General features: G+C 43.3%; 1 protein-coding gene across 8 annotated transcripts in view; it reads right to left on the bottom strand.

The window, feature by feature from the left end:
- Positions 1 to 19,786: 19,786 nt before the first annotated feature.
- IKZF1 (IKAROS family zinc finger 1) overlaps positions 19,787 to 27,979 on the bottom strand; it is an 89,386-nt gene continuing 81,193 nt past the window's right edge. For 7 of the 8 annotated variants that reach the window (XM_066627722.1, XM_066627723.1, XM_066627726.1 and 4 more), the window contains one exon: positions 19,787 to 23,480. In XM_066627722.1, the coding sequence (XP_066483819.1) occupies positions 22,774 to 23,480 (707 nt within the window). In that variant the 3' untranslated portion in view covers positions 19,787 to 22,773. The remainder of the gene's footprint in view (positions 23,481 to 27,979) is intronic. The other variant, XR_010794514.1, reaches the window with a different exon arrangement.

Genomic DNA, 27,979 nt, shown 5'->3' with positions numbered 1-27,979 from the left:
CCAGAGGCGAGCGTCTATCCAGCCCACGGCCAGCCTCTTGTCCCCTGAAAGCCCCTGGCCCACTTTGCCAAACATGACTGGAACTATGCTCTGGTTGCATCTGGAGAGTGTTCTAAGGGCAGAAAGGCTGAATGAATGAGCCCATTCATTCATTTATTCACACATCTAAGTTCCATCTCTAATTTATTTATATAAATTTTATATTTAAATTTTTTTTCCAGCCCTCAGTACTGTGCCAGACATTTGATGTGGCCCTCTGGACAAAAAGTTTGGAGAACTCTGCTCTAGATAGTTGTGTCTACCTAGAAATACAGGCGCAAAGCCTGCTGGAGCAGTGGGCCGCAAACATGACTGCTTAGTACAGTGTTTCTCAAACTGTGAGTCAGAACCCACTAGGTGGGTCGCGAGGCCGTTTCAGGTGGGTCTCCATTCATTTCAATATTTTATTTTTAACGAATTAGACTTGATGCTACCATGTTAAGTGACTGCATTTGGGAAAATGTTACAGTCCTGTACTTTTAACAAGCTACTATGTATATTCCTTTAACAATGATAGTCAATGGGACTTACTCCTGGGTAAGTGCGGGTAGGACTGCAGCCTAGGATTGTTAAAAATGTTCCTGCTTGATGATGTCACTTCCGGTCATGACATCACTTCTGATGGGTCCTGACAAATTCTTATTTTATGAAAAGGGTCCTGGTGCTAAATGTGTGAGAACCACTTAGAGTGTTGTGTTACAGCAATTGGGTGGGCTTCATCTAAGCTGCTTGATGGAACTGTAAGAGTGGGTCCGAACTGGGACTGCTTTTTCTGTGCACAGCTTCCTGGGTTTGGAGACCACTGACCTAGTGTAACATTTTTGCTCTTAAACATTTTTTGCTATTTAAGGATCATGACAAGAATTTTACAGTTTGCCACCAGGTGGAGATATTTTCTCAAAGAAGTGTTGGCTGGCCCTTAAATGTTTATAAAGGCTGTTCTTTCTGCTTTCAAACTTGAAAAAAATGGGAAGTGGCAGGCAAGAGTGAGAGCAACACACGATATCTTTAGACATGTTCTGGAAGACTGTCCTTCAGTGAAGCAAGTGAGGGAAAGATAAAAGAATTGCTTGATGGAAGGAAGCCATGTGTTAAATGCAGGCACTCAGCATGGAGACTGATGCAAGTAGAGAAGGGGTAGTTTGCCAGAAAAATTGCAAGCCTTCTTCCCTATGATTTGGGCTGCAATTCTATAGCACTTTCCTGGGAGTAACTCTCATTGAACACAATGGGGCTTCTGAATAGGAAGCAATAAGGTGATATAAGCATTGGCTCCTACAAAAACTGCCCCTTCTCTAGCTATGATTAAAAACGCTAACAAGGAAACATTTGTTGGTTATTCCAAAGAGGGCTTCCCCTTCCATCTCCTCTCATCCTCCTGAGATTCCAACCAATTTACAGAGAAAAACTTCAACCAAAAGCTACTTTTATTGCTGTCTCTCCTATTCGCTACAAGCAAGGGGGTGAAGATGGCAGTCCTTTAAAGCATAAAACCGGGGGGGGGGGGGCAGACAGTGGAGGGCTCCTCTGGGAGCCAATCTAGAGCACTGACTCTACTCCCCTAAGACTCAAATCTTTCAGATCTTGAAAATCATGTGAGTTTTCCTTAGTGTTGGGGAAACCCAGCATGGCTTGAGTCGAGTCACCGCCCCCCACAACTTGACTTGAAAAAGAGTCATAACAGGGGCACTTTCCGAGTTGCAGAGTCACCCTTTGGTGACTCTAATGGACTCAAGTCGAGTCGCCCCCCCCCCTTTTAAAAAGTGGAAAAAATGGGGCTGCTGCCAGGCAGTGTGTGTGTCTGTCAGAGCTCTCTGAACACTCCCCTGCTGTCCCCACCCATTTGTAAATCGGGCAAGGGGGTGGGAGGGACGGACAGATGGTGAGAGAGCCAGGAGAGAAGCTGCAAGAGGGAGGAGGAGGAGGGTCATTAGTAGCAGCTGGGAGGTTTACCAGAATGACCTGATCCTTGCAGCTCTACTCAGAAGTAGCCCCACTTTAGCCATTCATTCAATGAGGGTTGCTCCACCTCCTGCCCTCCCTCAGGAAATATGAGAGTGCGGATCCTTTGTCCAATGATCACCCATTCCTTCCTTCCTTCCTTCCTTCCTTCCTTCCTATCAGAGATGGAAAAAGAGAGCCCAGTCCTGCCTCCCCACTCCTGCTCGCATTAACCCTTTCCTGCTTCCTGGCTAGAACTCCCTACTGCTTGCCATCAGAATGCTTGCTCCACAAGGTTTTCCACGCTGCAAAAACAGTAAGCAGGCACCCCAGACACAGGCAGACTTGAGTCAGCAGTCGGGGGGGGGGGCCCTGACTCGAGTCTTTTTCAGAGTCATTGATTCATGAGTCGCCGAGTCAGCAAAAATCATGCATTTTCATTACTTGAGTCAGAGTCACTGACTTGAGTTCCCAACACTGGTCATGTTCTAAAACCATGTGATTTGGAACTCAGAGTAAAAAGTGAAAAAGGTATTTGGTGTATTCGGGGGCGGGGGAGGAATTCAAGGAAACCCACATGGGTTTTGCATCCAAACATGCAAATATTCATTGCACATTTGTTCTGGGCCTAAGACATACACCCCATGAGTCACAGGCATGCACTTTGGGGCTCATCTACTATAACATGCAATACATGTGGCTGTCCTTGAAAAGCTTTCAGAAACGACAACAGCACTGGGCTCTGATACGGCCCTGTCCTGGGTCTCCTCCAACCATGTCTCAGATCGTGGTGGGACGTGAAGATGATGAATGCAGAGAGTGGGCAGATCAATGTTGAAGGGGATAGTCTTTCAGGTACCTTAGTCCCAAGCCACACAGGCCTTGAAGGATTACAATTTACCTATTTAGAGTAAAAATAGTATTATTTTCCTGGTTTTTATCAGATTTATTGTTTTTAATCATTTTTTATTGTTCAATTGTCTTGATATTCTTATCAGACTTGAGAAGTTTGGGAGTTTTATTATTACTGGAAGTGTTAAATGTTAGGGTGTGTTAAATGTTTGTGTGCAAGCTGCCTGATAATGTTATTTGAAGAGTGGGATAAAAAACTGAATTTAAATAAATTTTGCAAAGTCAGACATTAGGCCATCTAGGCAGCTGCCCAGACCTCACAGGGGTGCAGTACTGACCTTTGAGGGCACAGTTTTATGCAGATTAGATTTTCATTAACCCATGTGTCGCCCAGGCCCTGACAACTCAGGTATTCTTGGGAGCAAGGGTCTCCTTGGGAGTAGGGAGCTCCTCAAGAGTAGAGGAGCGACCTGAGTGCTGCCTGTATCCAGCCCCCAGGCTGAGGGTTTCCCTGGGAGAAGCTACAGCAACTCCCCTACCCTTAATTGGCCTGTCAGTTACCTTGGATGGGTGGAATCTGTCCCTCTGTGTAGAGCTGGGCCCCAGGAGGGACAAGAACAAGAGGGGGTAAAGACACCCAGGGAAGGCAGCTGCAATACTCCCAGCTGTGGGGTAACCCCAGGGGACAGCCTCGCCCTGCAGTTGTGGGTTCAAGGGAAGACCCACCTAGCCGAACCCAGCTAGCCTGTGAGGCCGCAACCCCATGCCCCAGGAAGCCTCAAGGCAGACGTGAACCTCTTCACAGGGCACTAGCAACCCTGCCTGGGCAGAAGGACTTGCCTGCGGCAATACTCTTGTTGGACTTATGAACTGTTGTTGCACCACAAGCTGGGCCCCTTGTGGTGCAACAAGGGGTCTGATGAATGCAAAGGCAATTACCCGAATAAACAGCCTCTCTCAAGCAAGTAAACTGTCTCTGTGGTCCATCCCTAGGAGGCGTAAGTCATCTCCACCCCATACACCCTCCCAGTTAGAGCCAGACCCCCTGGGGGGAAGGCAAAGTCCCTCCATGGACATCATATCATGTAAAAAATGCAGCTGACAATTTATAGTGTTTTATTTTAAAATAAATGCCACAACAGTGCTATGCAATGCAGTTAATTATGGAGTCTTAAAGGGAAAAAATGGGGAGTGGGTGGGTTTGCAAGTAGTTAGCCTTGTCTAGGGTACAAAATAGCCTGGCCATACTTCCCATTATTTATTTCTTCTGGAAGTGGTGGGAAGCCTACCCTATTTCCCACTATGTGGGACAGGATATTGTGATACTGAAGTTGCTTTAATGCTAGTGCTAGTAAACCCTTAGAAATGAACAGTGTGTGTGTGTGTGTCATCTGGACAGAGCCGCTGTTCTATTTTATGCATTGTGCAGCCAAATAAAACACCCCTTTTGACTTGGCACATTTTAACTGGCATTGAAGTCAGCCAAAGTTATAAGGGGCAACTGTTCTATATGTGAATCAGGGAACAGGAAATTTTAGCAGATGTTCAATGTGCAAGAAAAAATAAGAAATGATTTGCATCCAAAAAAGGACAGGCTATACCACAAAGCAAACAGAGCCCAGTAGGTAAAGAGCATAACCAATTGTCCCAGGGAAAGTCACGTGCTGATTAGGAAGTGTGGGTGTGCATGAAAGTGTGCAATAGCCATTGCATCAGACATGATAACAAGTAGGGCTTCTGTTGAAATTCCTACAAATGCCAAAGGTACAGGTAGTCCATCACAGATTCTGGTTTCTTAAAGACCAAACTAGACAAGATGCATAATGTGGCATTGTTTTTCTATTGTTTGGAAGCTTTAATCTCTCTCTCTTTTTTTAAATAGCCACTGTGTAGTTCCAACCTGGGACAGTGGCATACAGAGAGGGTTAACCCTTCCCCTTTGCAATCTTTCTGAGAATCATCACCCTCCATCTTCTGAGTGTGCCAGAAGCAGAAACCTATGAGCACATCTTACTTATCATAGGGAAAAATGCCACAGAGGGGTGTTTGAAGGCCCAATCCTATCCAGCATTCCAGCACTTGATGCAGCTGTGTCAATGGGGCATGTACTTAATCATGGGGTGGGGGGTGCAGTCACAGAGGCCACCTCAAGGTAAGGTAACATTTGTTCCCTTACCTTGGGGCTGCATTGTGGCTGCATCCATGCTGGAAAGATGGATAGGACTGGGCCCTTAGTCCTCATGCCCCCTCATGTTTTACTCCTTACTCCTTTCTTTTTGATTTTTTTAAAGTGTCTGATTGTTTTTTTTAGTACCAAAAGACAGAAATGCAATGATGCATTTCTTAGTTGGCCCAAAGTGATGAGAACAAGCTTTATCTACTCCTTTTTTTAATTTTTTGGTCAGGGTCTCTTTAAAAGTTAAAGAACAAAACAGTTCCCAAAAAAATACTGTAGTTGGACAGCTAGGAATAGGACAGTTTGCATCCATTTTCCTTCCTATATTTATTTCCCTCTTCTCTCCAACTCACTTGTTAGTTACCTGCACTTAGGCTGCAATCCTAACCAACATTCCAGCACTGACATAAGGGCAGTGCAGCTCCGAGGTAAGGGAACAAACATTTCCTTACCTTGAAGAGGCCTCCATGACTGCCCCCCCCCCAACTGCAGGATGCAGCACATGCCCCACTGGCACAGCTATGCCGCTGCTGGAAAGTTGGTTAGGATTGCACCCTTAGTGTGTTGCATCCAAAGATTCCCTTCTTTTGATGCAATTGTTTTATTTATTTGTACAGTTTGGTTTTCTTTGTTACATAATGTACAGTGCAAAAATAAAATTTGTAACAGCCCAATCCAGTTGGTCTGCCCTGCTGGCAGAATGGATGTTCTGCCAGTGCTACTACTGAAAAACAGTTGTAATGCATGCTCTAGCAGTGCACAAAGTAGTGTGCTGCTAAAGCACCAGAGCCTTTCTTGTGTGCATTGACATATAGCTGCCCCCCCCCCCTTGCTGGAAAAGGTAAGTCAAAGGAGGACGCGGGAGAGGGTGGGGGGAAGACAACAGGGCAGAGAGGGAACAAAACCGAACAGGGAGAGAAGAGGACAAGGGGGAGAGACTAAGAGAGGAGGTGGATCCAGCAGCAATGGTGCAGTTCCTATCTCCTCTGGCAGCTGCCTTCCCACTCCCTTTCCTTGGACTTGCAGCAATTAAATGAGCCAGGGAGACCCATTGTGGAGCAGAAGATCTATGTATCTATGTATGTATTTAAAAGATTTCTACCCCACCTTTCCTCTGCTGAAAGCAGATGCCCAAGGTGGCTTACAATTTATAGATATAAATAAATACAATATACAATAGAATAAAAAATAGAAAAACCAAAATAACAATAGAAAATAAACTGGAAATACAATGGGAGGGGAAACACCAATTGGAGGATGGCAAAAATACTCAAGGAACTGCTATAGAGGCACAGGAGGCAGACATCCCAAATCAAAACGAAACAAAAATGTTTTAAGCCCTTGCCTAAAATGTCATGAGAGAGGGGGAAGATCTTATGGATAGGTAAGGGGATAAATCCTCTTTCCCTTCCAATGTCTCCCTATCTGCCCACCCCACTGGATAGAGCATGTGCCTTTTTGGCACAGCTGCACCAGTGGGGCAGGCAGAAGGAAAAGACTAGGCTGTAATGCAGGAATGGGGGAAATCTCCCAATCAAAGTGGCTGTCTAGGGTGACACCTGTCTCTTCATATGTTCTAGGCTGTAGGCATGTAGGCAACCTTCAGTCTCGAAAGACTATGGTATTGCACTCTGAATTCTGAATTCGCGCGTTCTAGGCTACTGATTCTCAAACTACAGAATCTGGTGTGGTGGACCAACAGTTTCCCCCCCCCCCCCAGTGTGCCGGGGGGAAAATATCTTTGCCATAAATCCATGGAAATTAACCATGGATTGGCAGTTGGTGGCTTGTGGACTGGCATGAGTCACAGACCACCACTTTGAGTAGCACTACACATAATTCCAAATATGAGTCTCAGATGCCATGAGAAAGGGAAAGATTCCAAATAGTAGAGATGTAGTTATAATTAATATAGTCTTGGAAAAGGTGTTATCTTTAAAGACATGTATGCATGGTTGAATTACAACTTCCTCCCAAAAGGGTGTTATGACTGGGAAGTGCCACATCATGTGCTGGATGTGCCCAGGCTCATCACACGCTGCCAGCATCTGGCATGAGACATCATTTCTGCAGTAAACTCACATGATTAACTTTTGCTGAATAAGCTGGACCTTCAAGTTGACTGAGCCTGAGGAATGTTTGTCACTAAGGCCATCTGCCATTCTTTTTACAAGTTGGACGCTCTAATTCCTCATTTTAGGCATCTCTCAAATATGAAATGTGTATCTGGTCACACCCTGAGAGCTGTTTGTATAGAAACTGTAGCAGTTTGGGTCGATCTTCTGCATTATACAAGACAGACAATAAAGGGGGTGTTCTCTGAGACAACATAAGAGATGCTTATCAGTCGATCTAAAGGCTTTTGTCCAGGCCTAGACTTGGCAGGTGTGGACCAGTGGCAGCTAGGCCATAGAGCAGCTTGGGCCAAAAAACCCCAAGCAGCTCCAGCTCTGCAAGCCTGGAGGTAGTGGCATGCTCATTTGTGGGTACCCTGCACAGGATGGGCCTTTTGAGTCCCTGGCTTCTCTCATACCAGGAATGCATGTGGCATCCATGGTATTCGCATGGTCAGCCAATCCACAGTGACGTCAATATTGGCAAGGAAGTACTCACCATGGGAGGTTTATAACCAATGTTACCAAGTGCTTGGGTCCCATTTCCTGACATCCGACCAATGGTCTAAGATGGTGGGATTCAAGGTGAATCCATGCTGGAGCCTGGGACAAAAGAGAGGCTTGCTACTGAAGCACATAGAGGAGCAGAAATATCCAATACCAGCAGTTCCCAAACTATGGGTTCGGGTCCCACCAGTGGATTGTTACCCAATTTGGGGGGGGGGTGGTCATGAAACTGACAGGGTAGATTAGGCTATGTGCCTCAAGGGTTAAACAAGCTACTACTTGGGGGGGGAACACTGCTTCCCAATCACCATTCTAGTCACACAACTTGACATTTATAAATCGGGTAGCAGCTGCTAGGGCAGTGGTTCCCAAATGTTTTAGCACTGGGACCCGTTTTTTAACATGATACTGTATCGGGACCTACCTAGCTTTACAAGACTTTAAAAAAATGATCTAGAAAGAAATAATGTTTTTATTTTTATTTTTATTTACTTACTTACAAGTAATATTTTATTTATTTATTTATTAAAAAACCAGATCCATTTCTCAAAATGGGGCAGCCCTAAGGAAAAGCCTCAAGGTTTGAGGGGCTTAGTTATGTGACCAAACCTTCACCTGCCCCATTATCTGTCATTGACAGACTTGGGGGGAAAAACATACCGGAAAAAGGACACTCAAACATTGATCTCTCTGTACAGGCATGCGCTGCTTAGCAACCTTCCACTTAATGATGGACTGCATAGGATGGTCAAAGCACAACAAAAAAGCTCTTAATGAAGAGTCAGGTCTCCTGTAGCTGCAGCAGAGTTTGTTTACACAACGAAGAGGCTCTTAATACAAAGAAAAGACAATCTATGTCCAGTAGCCTGTGCGGCCAGCTAGTGTCTGGCAGGGAGTGTCTGTCTACACAACAAAGGCACTAGACTGGGCTGAATGTTCACTTAATGACCTAATTGTGTAAGAATGGGGAGCAGAGAAATTGTTAAATGGTGCTCACCTGTATTAACACAAGCTTGCAAACTGCAGGAAGTCAGCTCTTTGTAGGGCAGCGTTAGGCCATGTTGCTCAGGAAGGGGATTAGAATCTGGCCTAAGTGCCAGAGGCCGGTAACGCTGGGGGGTTACCTGGGCCCACATTGCCCAGTGGTCCACCTGCCCTGGAATGTCCTTCCCCACCCTTCCCTAAGCCCTGCGTGGCAACCTGCTGTTGGTGCAAACTTACTTCCACTGGGTCTTGCGCTGGCTTCCCCAGCTTGAAAGGAGATGCAGACGTGCCTTATGGCACATTTGCAACACTCCTTGGCTGGTGCAAGAATCTTACACCAGCTAATTGAGTGCTCAGGATTGCATTCAAAGCCTCTTTTCTCCAACGACAGGTAGAATTTGTCTGTGGAAAAGTGTGGGGTGATTTCATGCTAAATAATGTTGCATACATAAAATGTAAGTTAGAACATTGACAGGTAGATCATGAAGAAGGCCGATCACGTGTGTAATAATATTCATCTTGACTGTGTTAACTCACCCCCACCTACTAAGTGATAGAGACTTCCATCTGTTCAATTCCCGATTTAACTAATCGATCTTCATAAACTTGGAGATGTCTCATTGCATTATCACATCTCAATAAACCAAGCTGCACAAGCACCAATTAAAGCATCATTTCTCAAACACTGACCTGTGGGTACTTTTACTCATTGGCATAAGATCTGATTTGGACCAGTTAATCAGATATCCAGGTGGACTGCCAAAATTATCAATCAATTCAACCAATTGAAGGATTGAAATGAACGAGTCACTGCTAAATAGAAAGGAATCATCTGCAGATTACAATTATCATATGCGCACGGTCATCCACACATATATCTTTAATCATATGCCAGTGGAAAGATATTTGCAGGCAATTATGCTGTAACACGCTCTGTGTGGGGCTACCCTCTAAAACAGTTTGGCAACTGTAATTAATAGAATGCTGCAGCTCAACTGGCTATGACTTGGCTGGACCACAGCTTCAGCAGCTACACTGGCTGCCCATTCTTTTCTGGTCCCAATTCAAGATACTAGTTCTAACCTTTAAGGCCCTCCATGATTTGGGTCCAAGCTATCTGAAAGACCGCCTCCTTCCATACACTCCAGCCCGACCTCTTACATCTCTGAGGAGGTTCTTCTACAAATTCCTCCTCTGTTCCAAGTGAGAGGGGTGGCAGCTCGAGGGCAAGCCTTCTCTGCAGTGGCACCTCAACTATGGAATTCCCTTCTAGGAACTGAGAACTAGTTCCTCCCTCATGAGTTAGGTGAGTCCTCAAAACATTCCTGGTTTGTCTGTTGTTTGGTTGCCAAGTGAATATTTGCCCTCTGCACCTCTGAAATACTACAGTGGCTTGACTGACTCCCCAAACGTATTTGCTCCCTGTAATGGAAGATCAGGAGATCACTGGGCAGATAATGTCGTGTTGACAGGGATTCCCATGTTTTGACAGTTGGTTGACAGCACTGGGAAGGGCAGGGCTTGTGTCCACAGCTGAAATTAATTAAGTCAAGATGGAGACTTTGATGGACATGGATGGAAGACATGGCTCACACCTGAGCCTCATTTTGGGTTGATGGGACACTGCAAGGACTAAAGGGGTGGCTCACACCTGAGCCTCATTTTGGATAACAGGGACTCTGCAAGAATAAAAGCAGTCCCAAAAGAAGCATAAAGAAAATGGAGGGGGATGTTGAGACTCTGACAGATCTGTGTTGGACCCATCCAAGGATGGATATGGGGCTGCTGCCAGGTAGCTACTAGGAAGATTATGTTGAATTGTGCTTTGAAGCTGCTTCAGACTTGCACTAAGTGAAGTTTGGGGGTTGGGAAAGCCTCTGGACAAGAGGAATTGCCAGGGAGTATTTGTATAGCAAAAAATGTTATTAATTGCTCTCAAACTGATAAGGGTGTTCGGTAGTTCCTTTGCACACCACAGTTGCTGTTTCTGGAGAAGGGGAGGTGTTTATTAGCCTGAAAGTGGGCATTGGAAAGGAGATGGAATATTTTGGATGGGACACATTGGCTCAACAGTATGTGTTAGGTTAGCCTTGTCTTATGTTTCTGTTTTTTATTGTTAAATTTAAAAACTTAAATGCTTTTTTGATATTTTTATTTTTACCTGTGGAGTTACTTGTACTTTTTGTTTATGGAGCTTTGTAAGCTGCCTTGGGCATTTGCTTTGGCATGGGAAAGGTAGGATATAAATTTCTCAAATAAATAATAATAATCACTTAGTTCAGTTACCTTTAGGACCAAAGTGCCTAACAGTGCAATCCTATGCATGTCTATTTAAGCCACAATTACTTAAATAGTATTTAGTCCCAGGTAAGTGTGTTTAGGATTACAGTAAGTGCTTTTTGAACTCATTGTAATGAGTTCAAAATGCAATGCAAATGAATTAAAGGAAAACCCTGATAAATGAATTAAGTACAGCATGGAACCTCCAAATTAAAGACTCACCCCTGTTGAAAAAGAGAGAGAAAAATAAGAATCTAAAGTTTATCTAAAATAGCAAACACTTTTATGCTTAATATTGTGCAAGAGTGTTGCTTCGTTGACTTCAGTGGATTACTGTATAAGCCTACTGTCCAGTGCAAATGCTTTGCAGAACGGAGAAGATTGGTGGGTAGATGGGTGGGAAGGGAGTAGTGGCTAAACGCTGTACAAAACAGCCACATGCGTACCCACAGGAAAGGCCTTACTCAACTGTTTTCCTGTTTTAAAACACAACAGGTCACTTGAGGATAGGATTGCAAGATTCCATAGAAGACAGGGCTCATATGCGTCAAAGAGTTGTTTAGAAGGACCAACGTTGACTGGCATAATTGTTTTCCGGATCAGGGCATGTGGAGCAGTGGATGATACTGTGTTTGCTAAACTGCTTCTTTGTAAACAACTCCTTCAGGGCCCAATCCTGTCCAACTTTCCAGCACTGATGCAGCTATGCCAATGGTGTGTACTCTACATCCTGCAGTGGGGGGGGGGGCATTCATGGAGGTCCCCTCAAGGTTAGAAAATATTTGTTACCTTACCATTGTTCTGCATTGGAGCTGCAGAGTTGGAAAGTTGGATAGGATTTGTCCATAAGACCCTTCAGGGAATCTGGTAGCTATATATGATCAGAAAGCTTTCTGACAGACATCCAGACAGGACAGGTAGCCCATCTCTGCTACTTTCAGAAGTTTGTAATGTCACAAGTAGCTGCACTGTCCTTTGGCCTACTTCTTGTACATCTTCTTGTAAATCTGTCTAGGCATCTAAGGTTCTCAAATATTTTTTTCATACAAGTGACCATGAAACCAAATTAGATTAGTACCAGTAGCCTGGCAAACAACAATTAGCACATGATGCTTTCTCTTGCCTCACAATAAAGTGATGAAAAGCCATCATGTGCTTAATTTCTGTGTGCCAAGAGCAGAGTCAGAAAAAGTGGTGGCAACAGTCCTGATTGCTCTGAGATGACTTTGTCCAGGTCTTCAGACAGGAACCAAGTCAGGCCAAAGCCCAGTATTAGGAACACAGACTGGCCATAGTTCTCCAGAATTTCAGACAAGCCTTTTTCTTTGTCCTGCCTGGAAATGCTAGGGATTGAACCCAAGATCTTTGGCAAGCAAAGCAACTGCTCTTCCAGTGAACGGCAGCCCATCCTCTGAGAACAACGTTACAGCCCTGCGGAAGTAAACTGCTTGCTTGTCTCATGAGAGTTGCATACTGTTTCCAATCTGTCCCACTGAAATCATTGCAAAGGCTTAATTATGGCTTGGGCCTGCCAGTGTTTTCAGAATGTCTGAAGCGGCTGATACCTGTGTGACTATCAGTTGCTAAAACCGAAGCTGGATTAGGTTTATCCCAACTGTGCATGTTTTGAAAACGCCTTTGTAGAAAATGTGCGTGCTACTGCGTGTGTGTCTGGAAATCAGTTTTTTTTTAAAAGGAGCATTTCTTTAATTGCAAAGGAAATTAGGCAAGCAGTTTCTTTAGGAGATCAGAAGCAGAGGGAAAGCTGTGGGGTTATCTTGTCCTTCTGCCTCAGGAGTGTAGCAAGTTCTTCCCTATTTTCCGGAAATCCCACCCCCTTCCCCACATCTTATCTTGTGCTACTTTTTGCCCGTTGGCATTTGTACAAATTCCTTCTTCTTTTTTTCTCCCCCTTTTAAATGTCCGTTATTTCTTATGTTGCAATCCAGCACTCTTAAACAAATCTGGTACTTTCTGGAGCTAATTTTTCCTCCCTTTTTCTCTCTCTCCCCTATTAAGGAAGCAATATAGACTTAATCAGGTTTATGTGCATCTGTGCACAGGGGTGTGTGATTGTTTGATGGACACCAAGTGAAAGAAAAGTCAATCTGCTTGACTTTGTGTTTTTGAACAAGAAAGAACTGGGTGCTTCACATGTTACACAATTCCTGAAAGATAGGAAATGGTGTGTATCTCATGAGCTATGCACAAGATTAACACAGGGCATGATCCTAACCAGGTCTACTCAGAAGTAAGTCCTATTTTCTCACTGGGGCTTACTCTCAAGAACATGTGGTTAGGATTGCAGCCAGAGTTGACACAGAAATGATACTCAGGAATTTAGGACCCTATCCAACTTTCCAGTACTGATGCAGTCATGCCAACCAGGCAGGCTCTGCATCCTGTGGGAGATGGTCACAGAGGCCTCCCCACAGTAAGGGAATGTTTGTCCCTTACCTTAGGGCTGCATCGTGGCTGCATTGTCACTGGAAAGCTGGATAGGATTGGGCCCTTAGAGTGTCAGAAAATGACTGTTTAAGTGGTGCATCCTAGCACCATCCAGCATTTTGCAGGGATGTGTAATCTCTCTAATATATAAAACATATATATATTAGAGCCACATATAAAAGCTTTCTTCTGATGGTGTGCAGTAGTAGTGTGGTCAGGAACAGAGCCAGTAAAAAGTTGGTGATCCTACCAGGGCCTCGGTGATACACTCTCTCAAGCAGGAATAATAATAATGCCATATTCTCTAATTTGGAGTAAGCTGCCTACATCAGAATTTGTTCTTTTAGAGAAGTAGCCAGTCTCTATTTGCTGTTTTGCCAACTCATTCACACAGTTAAGTCAGGTAAAAGCAAGAGGCCAGATCAGTTCATTTTCACACAAGATGCTGATTAGGTTTTGCAAAGTAGTGTGGGTCATTAAGTAAAATGAAAAAGCAACATTGGTTGTTTTATTTCAAAATTTCTCCTTCCTGTTTGGTATTTACCACTCATGCATTCTAGACAAAACATGTTCTTAGGAGTTATTAAAATATTATACTACTCGTAGTATTGTGATAGTCACTTGAAAACAGCTGTTTGGTTCCTGTTCCCATTTAGGAAATCACTACTTCCATAGTTTGGCTAATTTGAACCATGCCAGATGGTGAAAGATGTGTGTTGGAAAGGGAATGCCAAGTAAATGGTTTCCCACAAATGGTTTCAAATGGGGAACAAGTGGCTGCTGGGCTATGCATGTAACATACTGACGTACAAGTAATTGTAAAAAAGCCGTTAGCATTATGCAGGGAGTTATTTCAAGGACAAAAGTAATCCCGTTTCTTCAGTTCTACTCATTCTGACCAGAATATCCATTCTGGCATGGAGAGACACAGTGTTGAGGCCTCTACTCTACTTATGAGATGTTAATTTTCCACCCAATTTTCCACTATTGTACATCTTCCTTGCATTCTCTACATTTCCAGTACATTTCCTTTGCTTTGAGTAGTCGAAATATTGCTCAGTCATTTAAGAACTATGCCATAAAACCTATTAGAGAGCTTACAGTCAGTCTCTCCCTTCTGCCATTTGAGATGGTCTCCCTTAAGAATGGCCTCTGGTTAATTAAACATCAGTGGTGCTGCTAAGTCATTAATGGGGTTCTCCCCTCCCAAAAGAAAAAGAATCTCCCAAGTTCTCTGTACTACAGTTTAAGTTATTTGTTCTCCCCAAAGAACTCTTAGTAATGTATTGCTGTGTCAGTGGTTGGGAATCTCTAATTCTGCATACAGTTCCTGGGATTCTTTGGTTGAACCCCCTCAATTAAATTGATATAATGCCAATAAATTTAAGGTGATCTACCTCCTGCTAAGATTTTTATTATATATAGTGCAAGCCTGAATAGCTTATCTCTCTCACACACACATGTCCTACTCTTGTGCATTAATAGCAGCCTATGATAGATACATTTAAGAGGTGAAGATTTTCCACTCACTTAATTCTACATTAGGAAAAGCTTCATTGCTATGTTTTTGTGAGTCAAAGGAATGCTAAAGATGCAAGTGCAGAGTCAGTAAAAAAAAATGTTGCAACTCTCTAATCCCAAAGGTTTAGACTTTTTCTTTTTCTCTAATCCAAAGTTTACACTCTCAAAACTTATTGAGGGGTATGTGTGGTCCTTTTTTGGTTAACTAAAGTATATTATTTTGTGGGTATAAACATAATTATCAAAGGATACGGACAGATGTGAGACTGTCTCCAAGTTCACCCTTTTCTCTTGTCTTGAAATAGACAAGAGGTAGGCAATAGTGATAGTCAGGTGTCTCATGGTGGCATCTCCATTGTGATTTTGGTTGGATATGCTTGGAAATCAATATTATTCAAGCGCAGCTACACCTCTTGTATTATGACTGCTGTCATCTTGAATGTGTCCATATATGCAATATGGTTTTGCGAGAGCATCTCTGCAACCAGTGTGGTCTCCTTCCCAGGGTTTTGCCCCAATTTTGCTTGTTATGTTATTGAGATTATAAGCATAGGGAAGAACAGTGTGTTGGTCAAGAACAAGATCTTGCAAGAGTTCAACCCATCATAAAAAAGACTGGGAGAATTGCTGCAGTAGCCTTCATAGCCCAGCAAGAGGAATCTGACTTGTGGCAGCTTGCCAGACACCCATATTAGGCTATTTGGAATTTGTTGCACTACAATAGGGTCTTCTGCTCTTGTAGTTTGAAAGTTGCTGGCTTCAGAATGATCAGCAAGATTTTTGACTAGAATGTTTTCATTTTAATGAAAATGGAGAAGATCTCTGAATGAATGACATGAAGCACATTATGTTTGATGGGCAAAAACCAGGCAGTGCAAGCAGTGCTGCTTCTCTCAGCAAAGAGAGCCAGTTTTTCAACTGCAGCTGTATCTTTAAATCAGGGGTCTCTAAACTTTTCAGCAGAAAGGCCGCATCAAATATCTGGTACAGTGTTGAGGGCTGGGAAAAAAATTAAATAAAATTTAAATAAATAAATTGGAGATGGAACTTAGATGAATGAATGAACGAACGGGCTCAAATTTCCAGGATTTCTCCAAGCACCAACACAGCCCAAGAAATAACGCACACACTTAAATGGACCCCCATTCCCCCACCCCACAAGCACAACTCCAGTTGTGTTTGATCAACCGGGCCAGAGGCTCTCAGGGGATCAGAGGCTGGCTGCAGGCTGGAGAGAGGCTGACCACAGGCTGCATCTGGCCCCTGGGCCAGGGTTTGGAGACCCCTGTTTTAAATCATAGCTTGAAATGCAGACTCTAGCAAGTGGTAACCTTCATCTTTATGCCACTGTATGGAACTGGGACATGGTGATAGAGAATTGCATTGGACAAAAGACCATTCTGTCCAGAGTTTTCGGGCTGATTCTTACTCATTATAATATAGTAGGTTTATAGCTGCTTTGACTTAAAATACAGTTGTGCACCACTTAACAATGGGGATATGTTCTCTTATCTCTGTTGTTATATGATTAGGTCATTAAGTGAACATCCAATCAATTGCCTTTGTTGCACTCCCTGCCAGACACTAGCTGGCTGCAGAGGCTCCTGGAGATAGATCACCTCTTCTTTGCATTAAGAGCCTCTCTGTTGTGTAAACAGACACTCTGCTGCAGGCTATGGGAGATGTGATTGCTTCATTAAGAGCATCTTTATTGTGCTTTGACCATCGTCATGTATGCGGTCTGTCGTTAAGTGAATGGTTGTTAAGCAGCGCATACCTGGATATGGTTAAAGCTGAGCTGTATCCCTGGAAATGAGGAACAATACCACACGTCAGATCTAGGGCCTTCCTTAGTGTAAGCAACAGGCTGGACTTGTGTCATGGTCCTAGAGTTCCAATTCTGAAGAATTAAAAATGTCTGGAATACAGATCACTTTATGGAGGAATGGGCCATCACGTTACAAGTCATGATGACTGTATGCAACCTCCAATAGAGAGAGCCTATCTCTGAATGCCAGGGGGAAGGGAGTGGCAACAGGATGCAGGTATCTTGTTGGCTGTGTGCTCCCAGAGGCATCTGGTGGGCCACTGTGAGATAGAGGAAGCTGGCCTGGATGCGCCCTTGGCCTGATCCAGCAGGGCTTATGTTTGTTGCAATTCCAGAAATAGGGCTAGATTCAGAACGGAACCGCCTTCAGAGGCACAGCATTTTAAAAATATTGTTCAGATTCTGAAAAAGCATACATTTAGCTGTCCAGCTTGGATAAGTGGCACTTGAGGCTTAGTCAGCCCTGGGATTTGTTTTCAAGCCTCCTTGGGGCGGGGGGGGGGGGGCAAGTACACATTCAGCATGGGGCTTACAGGAGACAAATACATAAAAGATGTCTATCCATCTGAACTTGAAAGCCAATCTCGATTTGATGTTAAAATGACTTATCTAGTTTGGATAGCAATTAATTTGCAGTGCAAGCCTAGGCCTGTTTTCTCAGAAGCAAGCTCGGCTGTGTTGAATGGGACTTTCTGGTGTGTTTAGGATTACAGCCTTAAAATAACAGCAGTGGAGGAGCCCACACTGTGCTGGACCATGACATGGTGGTTGAGGGCCCTTGCCATTTTCCTGCCCCTAAATCCACCCTGCACATGCCCTGATCTTGGAAGCTAAGCAGGGTCAGGCCTGGTTAGTACTTGGGTGGGAGACCGCCAGGGAATACCAGGTGCTGTAGGCTTATACCATAGTCTTTCGAGACTGAAGGTTGCCAACCATCCCCCTTCAGCTACTGTCGGTTCCTAAAGGAACCTAAACTGTGAGTTATGGCTCCCTGGGGAGCTACAGAAACCAGCTAGGGGAGCCGCAGAATCCTTTACCCACCATCCTAGACAATGTATAGGATTCTGGTCAATGGCCCAGCAGGTCAAGGAAGCCACCAGTTTGGGAGCTATTGCCTAAAGGTGTTACTGCAGCAAATAGTACATATGGAGGCTCATAGTTGTCTCAGGGTGATGGTATTTTCAGTCATAAAATGACACAATAGAAGGGAACCATCCTCTACTTCTGCAGTGTGGTCATAATCCAGATTCAGCCCCCACACTGCTATTTTATGACATGTGCCCCCATCCCAGGTGATGACTGTTGAAATGCATGAATAGTTGTTCCAACCTTGGTTAGGTCACATTAATGAGCATGAGAATCCCCAACTAGCAATAGGCAAACAGGCTGAGCATTTAAATGCAGTCTGGCCAAACGCATAGACTGGGAAACAAGAAGTGAAAACAGTTGACTGCACCCAGATCCATGCAGATCACTGCAAGGGGGTAGTTTTGATACCAAATTATCCTTGTTATGCAAATTTCCTCCCCAACCGGCTGGTTCCCAGTTATGCATGGGGAGAAGCGGTGGCCACATCTGCTTCCCGTTTTGCCATTTCAGAGACTAACCATCTGTTTGGCCTCATCCCGAACAGCCTGCACTCTGCTGATTAACTTCCTCACCCAACCAGGCTAAGGCCCGCTATCAGCTGCAAGGTGTAGAAGTTTTTGTTTTTTTTTGCTTCTTTCTGAACTGCTCACAAACCAGAACCTTTACGATTCTCCCAAGGGACAGGAAGGCGTTGGTTTGTGTGATTTGCAACAGGGACAACATTGGCAGCTGCCCTCTGCTGCCCACGTGCCCTAGGCATGGCTGGGATAGATAAAAACTAGGATTCCTCCCATGGCTTTGGAGAGTTGCTATAGCAGGGAGACTCTGAAAAGCATAACCCTTTGTTAATGAGTTTATCTTTCTGTTTCTAATGCAGTAATTTTTGCTCATTTGTGGGATACAAAATCTAGATGATCATACCTGCTGCATTTCACAGAAGTGAATACAATATTCTTGGAAAGGTTCACAGAGACTTGCTTCCCAACAGTGTACTTGATCCAACTCTTGCCATGGGCAAGTAGACACTCATTGCCAACTGGTGGCTCAAAGGGGATGCCTATCTTAAAAAAAAAAAGCATTCAGCCAGTTCTTTGGGGTGTGTACAGTGATTCAGATGGGGAAATGTATCCTGATGTGTGTCTGAGTACATGTACTGTCTGCACACAGATCTCCCTTGATGAATTACACAGCATAATTGTCTTATGGGAGGGTACTAGAATGCTCTCTGGAGCAGAAGCCAATTTTCACTTGCTGCTTTAGAAACTTGCGTCTGGTGTTCCCGTTAATTTTCACAGGGATTGCACAGAGCTCTAATGGAGCTGTACAGGGACAGCGCTGGAGTGCCCTGACGGAAGCCATGTGGGGCTCATTTCACGTATGCAGCTTAGAGGGAATGTTGCCCATGTCCCACACAAAGCTATTGTCTATAGTAGGGTATGTGTGAGCCCAGTGCAAGAAGGATCTTTCCTATATAATAGCTTAATTTAAGATTGGGCTCAGATTTGGTGCATGTGAAATTATGAGTTCCTCTGAGCATATGCAAAGTGTTTTCTCTTACCCACTGAGTTTCCATAACCATTCCCACAACTTCAGAGCATGGGCATAAGGGCTTCTAATGCAGAAGGCATGAAGAATAGCCACAGAACTAGTTTCCCCTTGCCTCCGGCTGAGCTGCTTTGGGCCCCTATCCTGTGCTGGATACAGCGCAAGCCTCTTGGCTTGCCTGTTCTAGTGCAGGGTTGGATTGTGCCCTTGGGGTGTCATTGGCATTGAGAGACTTCTGGTTCCTGGCTGTCTTTTCACTCCCTCTTGTTTTTGGTGTTCCTCCTCCTTGCACACATATATTTGCACTTCTTGGCAAACAGTCAACCATATTCCTCAAATCATTCAATATGCCATGCCTTCTATTACCTAGAAGAAAATATCCAAGTACCCTTTGTTACAAAAGGATGTCTTCACCTTCAGACAAAAATTTTTACATTCCAATTTTGTTATGAAACTTGTTGCAATTCTTTTTAAATACATTAGTCTGAAAGATAACAGGGGTTACAATATAAAATCACAGCAAAAATGTGTTAAGTACAGGTATAAAAAGGCAGTGCCAGGGTAGAGATGGGATGTGAATTCTGAAAAGCTTTTCTTCATCTGCTGCTATTTACAGATGTGAGGCATTATAATAACAAACATCAATGTAAGCAATCCATCCAGTTCACTCTTCTGAGGGCAAAAATAGTCCAGATTAGGATTGGTTCCCAGAGTCCAGTTTATCAGAACCATTTTTTTTAAACAAAAGGCATCAGGACAATTTATTTTCAAACAAAACCAAGACCAAGTCTGTGAGCTTAGAAAAGAGAGCAGAAGTGATGCTTCAGCCACCTGCGGCAACAAACTATGCCTTCTGATACAGGGTTGCTTACTAATATGTTGGATCACTAAATTGTATTTGCTTTTAATATTAAGGGACTCAGTTACAACATAAATTTAAAAATCTAGAATCAAGAAATACAGCAACTCTGATAATGTATTACTTGACCTCAATATTATAGCTATGCTACATATAACCACAGACCTTTGTAAATACACAGGGGTGTCCTGTAGATGTTCACAGCTACACAAGCCAGCTTATAGATGCTTCATTTTGTGAGCTTTGTCACCTACACAGAGATCTTGCACATGTATAGGCTGCCTATTTAATCAGTGGTGACAGCAGAATCCCATGTCAAAGGAACAAATACATGATCTGCTTGCTTCTTGGAAATGAATGGAGTAGACCTTGCAGATAGGGAAGCTCTGTGTCTGCACTGATGTGCCTATGCCCATAAGGAATTACTAAACTGGAGTCAGAAAGTTTCTATGGTGACTTACTCATGTGACAAATTAGAAACAATAGTCAGAAAAGCCTCATGCTACCTGACTATGACAGTCAGATTAATAACTGCTATAAAATAGGTTGCTGGGTGTGAAGGAATGGGGTGTATGATGACATTGTACATTTCTTCAGTGACATCCAGTATAAGGGCCTTCTCATATATTGCATTTTTATGTAAACACACAGGATGTGAATGTGGTAAACAGATGTTTGAAAACAGATGCATCATATGCGTATACTTGTCCAAGAAGTGCACTTGGCTATAGCTCCTTGTTGATTGCAACAACAGTCAATGTGTGAAACAGCCACTATCTGCTACAAACACTCAGTCTAAGCATACCAGCTGGAGGGGAGAAATATTTGGAAAAGCAAAAGAAGCACTTTATACTGCAAAAATGGGCAACTGTGGGATTTGCAAATGTGGTTTAGCCGCATGATTGGAAGCCTCTCATCTCCCTGAAGAAAGAATGAAGAACCAAAAATCCCAACTACGTACTTTCCCTTATTTTTGTAGAGCAGCTTTATAGAAAGATGGTTCTTGCTTTGATTTTAAAAGTGGCTGATGAGTGCTGAGGCAGGCAGAAAGTTTATTAACCATCTGTTGGAATTGTCCGTCTTCTATAGATAATTTAACAGAGTGTTTGTATGAGAAACAGCCGATTCAATGCTGATGGATCAAAACAAAGCATGCTAGGACACATATTTTATTTAATCCAGAAAACTGGGGCTTTCTACGGCAGCATTATTATGTGGAAGCTGAGTGCCACGAAGAATGACTTCCATAAAATAGCTCTAAGGGTGCAATCCTAACCCCTTATGTCAGTGCTTTTCAGCCCTGACATAAGGGCAATGCAGCTCTGAGGTAAGGGAACAAACATTTCCTTACTTTGAGGAGGCCTCTGTGAGTGACACCCAACTGCAGGATGCAGCACATGTCCCATTGGCTGGAAAAGAACTGACATAAGGGGTTAGGATTGCGCCCTAAGGATACTAATGAATTGCACATGCACAGTAGGGTTCTTTACTTTTTGCTGAATAGCACCTCCTCTTCTTGGCATTACAAAATGCTTTATATGCTTACAAAAGTTTAAACAGTAGTTTATGATGCAGAGCAATTGCATGGCAACAGTATTACTGCACACGTACAATCCCTTGACCTTGCACAGAGGGACTGTACATGTAGGTGTTGCACACTCCCTTAGACTGAAGCAATGTCAATGAAGCAAGTCAGCTTAGTACGTGACTTAAGTTGAATTTGGAGTAGGATCTGGTAGAATTTTAAAAAAGAGACCTGTCATAAACCCCTGAGTTCTTCATGTGCACAGCCTGGATTTGACCAAAACAATTCATGCTCTTATTTGTTAATTGGTGTAAATGCTGAAACTTGGATTTCTCTGAGAATATTTAGATAAATCTCTGAAAATAATACCCATAATAAATGTAAGTCACTTTACTTGTCACTGTCTTTTACAGAGAACATTCTTTGATTCTTCTGATCATGCATTATGGATTATGCATTATGGATTATGATCTCTCCTTGTCTTGGAGAGATCATAATCCAACATACTCTGACCAGGAGGATTTGTTTGTGCTGAGACCATCAGCAATGCTTATGTGTTTTTCAGCTAATTCTAAATATGGATTATTGCTACTGGTTCTGAATGTACCAAATAATATTAGGAAGATGAAAAATATGTACGATGGAATAAGGTATTTTCAGAATATCAGCACCGAAAACATTAATTTTGCCTTTCTAGTTTCAATCAAATTTAGGTGAGTGTGTACAGATAACTGCCTCAGATGAAGGTGGCACAAGGGGGGGGGGAAGGTTTGTTGCAGGAAACAATTGCTTGCAAGGAAGGATTTCTTCTATTTAACTACAAAAGCAGCTACTTACTATATTAAAGTTCTGGATGACCCTAAATTTGCAAAAACTCCATCAATATTAATAGTATAAAACTGAATGATGTGTGCATGCTACTGGCAAGAGTTCTTTTTTGGCGACCCAGTCTTCTGATTTTGATTTTTACTGGATGCTGTTTGTAGCCTTGTGCCTTTATTTTATGTTTTTCCTGCTGTTCATGGAGCTTGCAGTAGTACAGGCAACTTCTTTACAGGAAGCATTTTAATTCATGTGGTAACGGTGTTCCCCTCTGGTGATGTGAGAAGAGAACTCATACCTGTCCGGGCTGCGGTAGCCACACATGTTGCACTCAAAAGGATCACGGAACCCATGGCAGCCCATGTGAATGGTGTACATGACATGATCTAAGAACAGGACTCTGCAATGTTCACATTTGTAAGCTTTCACTTTCTCTCCATTGCCATTGATTACTTTGAAAGCATCTTGGGAGCTGTCACTGCCTGCCCTCAAGATGTCATATTGCCTGTGTTCTTCCTTGATGGAGAGACCGTTCCGCGCGTGGGGCGTTATGTGATTTGTTAGGTAAATCAAGCCACTGCGTTCCTCATTATTGCTCTCTGTATCAGTGGAGTCTTGGCAGCTGTTGCTGGGTGAAGGGTCCCTTTCTGAAGAGATGGATTTGGCTTTTGAAAGCAAGAGCAAGTTTTCCACTGCACTGTCCTGGACTGTGTGATTGGAACGAGCCTGGCTGTCCCCAAGGGGCTTGTGAAGCTGATACATTGGGCTCATGACAGGCACTACTTCAGAGCCACCCGGTGGGGTCTGCACCAGAGGGCGCAATGATTCTGCCCCTAGATAGCTGATGGCATTGTTAATAGCCTGGTCTATGACATGGGTCTGCATCATGTCATTCTCCTTTTCATAACTGGTGGTTGCATCATAAGGAACATCAGATACACATTTCTCACCTGCAATCCAAAACAGTCAGAAGTTAGGCATGGGATTGAAATGCTCTTTAAAAAAAATTAGAACATTGACCAATTAGAACTGACAATGACACTGCAGAACAAAAGATAGATCTGCATCTGAAATAGTTGTGATATGAATGTTTCTCAATGACTGGTGGCATCTTCATGCTATTAATGAGAAAATATACACAGATGCAAATATTTTGCAATAGGAATTAAACATTTCAGCAATATCAGCACATGACATATGGCACCTAACAGCCCCATTCTATCCACAGTTTATGGTGGTGGATTGTGAGTTCTGCCAGCATAAACATCACAAACATAACTAGGCAAGGGTGTGGGGCCTGGCTGCCACTGCAAGTGGCAAGCAGCTGGGTCCACATGAACACAGATGCTGGTTGCCTACTTGTACAGATAAGCCAGGGCAGGAGGTTGGAAGGATTGTGGGGAGTGGGCTGAATGGGGTGAGAAGGGCAGTTTGGGTCCAGGACGGGGGTGAACTTGGCGGCAGCAACACTGAATCCTGACGCCCTTCCTGGGTCTGATCTGCCTTCATGGATCAACCTGGACTTGCACCAGCAATTGACTAATGTTCCCTTACCCCACCAGCTGCCAAAATCCCCCTATGAGATACAGCGGTAGCCACACTAGCACCGTTGCATTGTCCGCAGGGAGTTAGTTAGGACTGGACTGTAGACAATTCAGGTGTCCTATATGTTTCTTGTGTGATCATTGTAAGGCATTTTGAGGATCACTGTTGGTCAAAAAGCAGCCTAGTCGTTTAAAAACAAATGCTAAACTTACAACAAAATGAGTGCATCGTTCACAGGACAAATGGAACTGTTCTATGAAACTGTTCACTATTTTGGTCATTTAAGTAGCAATTAGCTTTTATTTCAGTCAGACCCTTCCTTAGAATCTCCAATAACAGATATTCAAGGTCAGACTTCTTCACCAAAATTCAAATATTAGCTTTGGGTTTTGTATCCAACCTTGTAAATTGATATTTGAAATTAACCGTGGAATAGGATACATGATACAGACTAGGCCAGTTGAACTCAAATGGTCGATTTTAACATTTTAATCATTTTTTTAAAAATCAAGTATTTCACTTCAAGCTTGCCATTCAATACGCAGCAGTGTGCCTATGTATCTGGTGCACTGTAAGTTAATACAGTGAACATCTCACATTTACATTGGCAACCTTCAGTCTCGAAAGACTATGGTATCGCGCTCTGAGAAGTGGTTCTGGAACAGCGTCCAGTGTGGCTGAAAAGGCCAATCTGGGAGTGACAATCCCTTCCATACCGGGAGCAAGTGCAGTCTGTCCCTGGTCTGTCTCCCTGGCTATGGGCCTTCCTTCTTTGCCTCTTTGCCTCAGACTGCTGGCAAAGTGTCTCTTCAAACTGGGAAAGGCCATGCTGCACAGCCTGCCTCCAAGTGAACATCTATACATTGGATATATAAGGATATTGTGAAATCTCCATATATAACATGTTTGCAAAGTATCTGGCAAGTCTACATCACCTTAAACCCTCCATTCCGTTCTGGAATTCCTTCTGTTTGCTGGTCTTCCCCTATGAGGAATGGAACTCCATATGCAGTTGAGTTGGGGGGATCATCCCAAACTACTGCCCCATTATGAAAGGATTAACACAGCCTGCTGACCTTGCACAGAGAAGGTAGCTAAGCTGAGAAAGCTCTTTCACCCACTTTGCCTCCCAGTAAAAGATCAGCAAAGATCAGATTCTCATCAGCGTCTGATGAGAAAGCAGCACAAAGGCCATAGACTAGGATGATCAGAAGCAGCAAAAGAAGGAAGTTTGATTCTTCATACCTCAACCTGCCATCATTTTTTCCTTAATCTGGGTCTTGACAGAAACAGGGACCTGGGAGATGTCCCAGGAATTTAATATGAGGACCAAATTGCATATCCCATTTCTTTTCCCCAGCCACTCCCTTTCATAAGCTTCCAGATATGTTTACAAGGATTAACACAGCTGGAAACATATTGTAAGAGACACAACTGAAGGGGAGCAGAAAGGAGGTGGTTCAAGGTAAGGGTTTGTGTCACTTCCCCCCCCCCAAAAAAAAACCTGTCCATCCCTTCTTTTTCCTTTAAAAAAGCAGCCATACCTGTATGTTTTCCCTTGTGGGGCAAATAACAGCTTCAGGGGGACAAACTTAAACAGAGAAAATGACAGGGGGGACAGTTTAACACCCTTCTTCCTCTCAGATTACTTTTAACTTTTTTTTTTTTAAATGTGGGGCATTTGATCACAGATAACCCGAGATCTCAACTAGCTTGGCCACGAGTATAAAGTGCATTCTTCTCACTCCTGACCATGAACCCCTGAGTCCCCACACACCGGAGATCATGGAATGTGGAGTGTCGCAAAGTCTTGAGTCCCTGCTTGGCTTTTGCTAGACATAAGTACTGAGTACACTACCCTATGACAGCATATTAAGATCATCCCAATAATAATGGTTGGCAACCTTCAGTCTCGAAAGACTATGGTATAAGCCTACAGCACCTGGTATTCCCCGGTGGTCTCCCATCCAAGTCCTAACCAGGCCTGACCCTGCTTAGCTTCTGAGATCAGATGAGAACAGGCATGTGCAAGGTAACAGTTGCTGCATAGATCGTCCCAAAAGAATGTCAAATCACCCAAAAGCCAGGCAGATTCTGCTTTTCGAGGACAGGAGAATTGACACTGATAGGTGAAAAATGTAGGGTGCTTTGATTGCTTTCAGATAAGGCTCCCTCCTGTTGAAGTTTAGTCTGGATCTCTCTAAATTTGTACTGTCATGATGGTATCTGCTTAGACCACACTCTGAATAACTGACAGGAAATGCTACCCTCCTAGTCTTCGTATCTAGCAGGTTTTCTTCCCTCTGAGAGTAAGGAAATGAGAGCATGAAATTTTTGAGGCTGCTCTCATTCCCAGAGCAAGACACATCCGTAACCAAAATATTCTTTGCAAACCCTTGAAAAAACTCTCCTTTCTCCCTAGTAAGGTCACAGGATACATATTTTAATGTACTGTAATATAATGGACCTGGCAAACCATTCAGGGAAAAAGAATAAAAGGTTAAGGGCACATTATTGAACTTGCAGAATAGTCCACTAGGAAAGGTGTTCATTGACTCGTACTTGAAGATGATGTGGGGAGTCTCTGCTGAAGGTAACACTATTGTAAAGTCCATAAGGTGACAACAGGGACTAAAAATTGTACCCCACCCCTGGAAGGGGGAGGTGCCTGGGGATACTCCGCTAGCCATTTCATTCTCCTCTTTTAGGAAATGATTAAAAATTGTCCTTTACAGGAAAGGGTTCTAACTTGTGAAGATACCTGAATTAGGAAATTGCACCCTGGAACCAGTGGCATAGCTAAGGGGAACAGGGACGGGGTACATTGCCTCCGGTAGCATGCCTTGAGGGGGTGTCTTATAGGCCTCCAAAAAACACTTCCAGTTTTTGCTGAAAACCTGAAGTGCCTTTTGGAGACCTCTAAAATGTTGTATGGGGACGTTAAACATTTGGGGGGGGTGTTATGGGGGTATGGGTGTTAAAATTTTTGTTCCCCTGGGTGCCAGATGCCTTAGCTAAACACTGTCTGGAACTCTGTGGTTTTAGTGTCATTTTATGACTTTTGTACTTTTTTTGTACAAAATACTTTATTTATTTGCAATGTATTTGCAAATACAAATATTGTATTTGCAAATCTCAAATGTAATGAGTATTACATTTGGATTGTTTTTCAGTGTTTTAACATCATGAAACATTATCTGTTTCACACTGTCTCATGTTTTATAGGCCACTTTGAAGGCATGGACAGGAAGTGGAGTGGAAACTGAATAATGAATTTTAAAAAATTAACAGTAATTTCACTGGATGCCTCTGTAGGATAACATTATTTATCCAACCTCTTCTGTGTACGAGACATATTCTTCTACATGCCCAAGGGCCTTGTTAATTCTTTTCTCAAGTGACATTACAAAAACAAACACATGTATGTAAATTGCATTTAATTTGTATGTCTGACTGCAAAAGCTGCATTCTGTCACCATGTAATTTTTTTTAAATAGAGATTGTGATGAGCTAAGCAGGGGAAGTCCAGTGAAATCCAGTGGGGAAAAAAGCATAAATGGGAAAACTTTTGGCAGAGAAGACCTAAGCAGGGACAGAGACTTCAATGAATGATCTGAAAGCAAACTGTTGAAACTAAGTAGACAAGGACCTGGTCAGGGTCTAGTTGAGAAACTACTAAAAGCTCCATGAAAGCACTGAGCTTTCTAAAGGAAATGGACATGAGGTGGATGGTGCCAAGTCAGAAAAATCTTCTGTGTACAATGTAGGAGGTCTTGCTTATGTCCCATATGTTCTTTATTATGTTGCAACTGTAAGCACTGTAAAGCGTTGCTGATTCAGGGTCCAATCCTATCCAAATTTCCAGCACTGGTGCAACCACAATGCAGCCCTGAGGCCTCTGTGT

This window comes from Tiliqua scincoides, chromosome 5 (genome assembly GCF_035046505.1).
Source record: "Tiliqua scincoides isolate rTilSci1 chromosome 5, rTilSci1.hap2, whole genome shotgun sequence".
In the NCBI taxonomy this organism is placed as follows: Eukaryota; Metazoa; Chordata; class Lepidosauria; order Squamata; family Scincidae; genus Tiliqua; species Tiliqua scincoides.
This window is presented reverse-complemented; position numbering and strand designations above follow the sequence as displayed.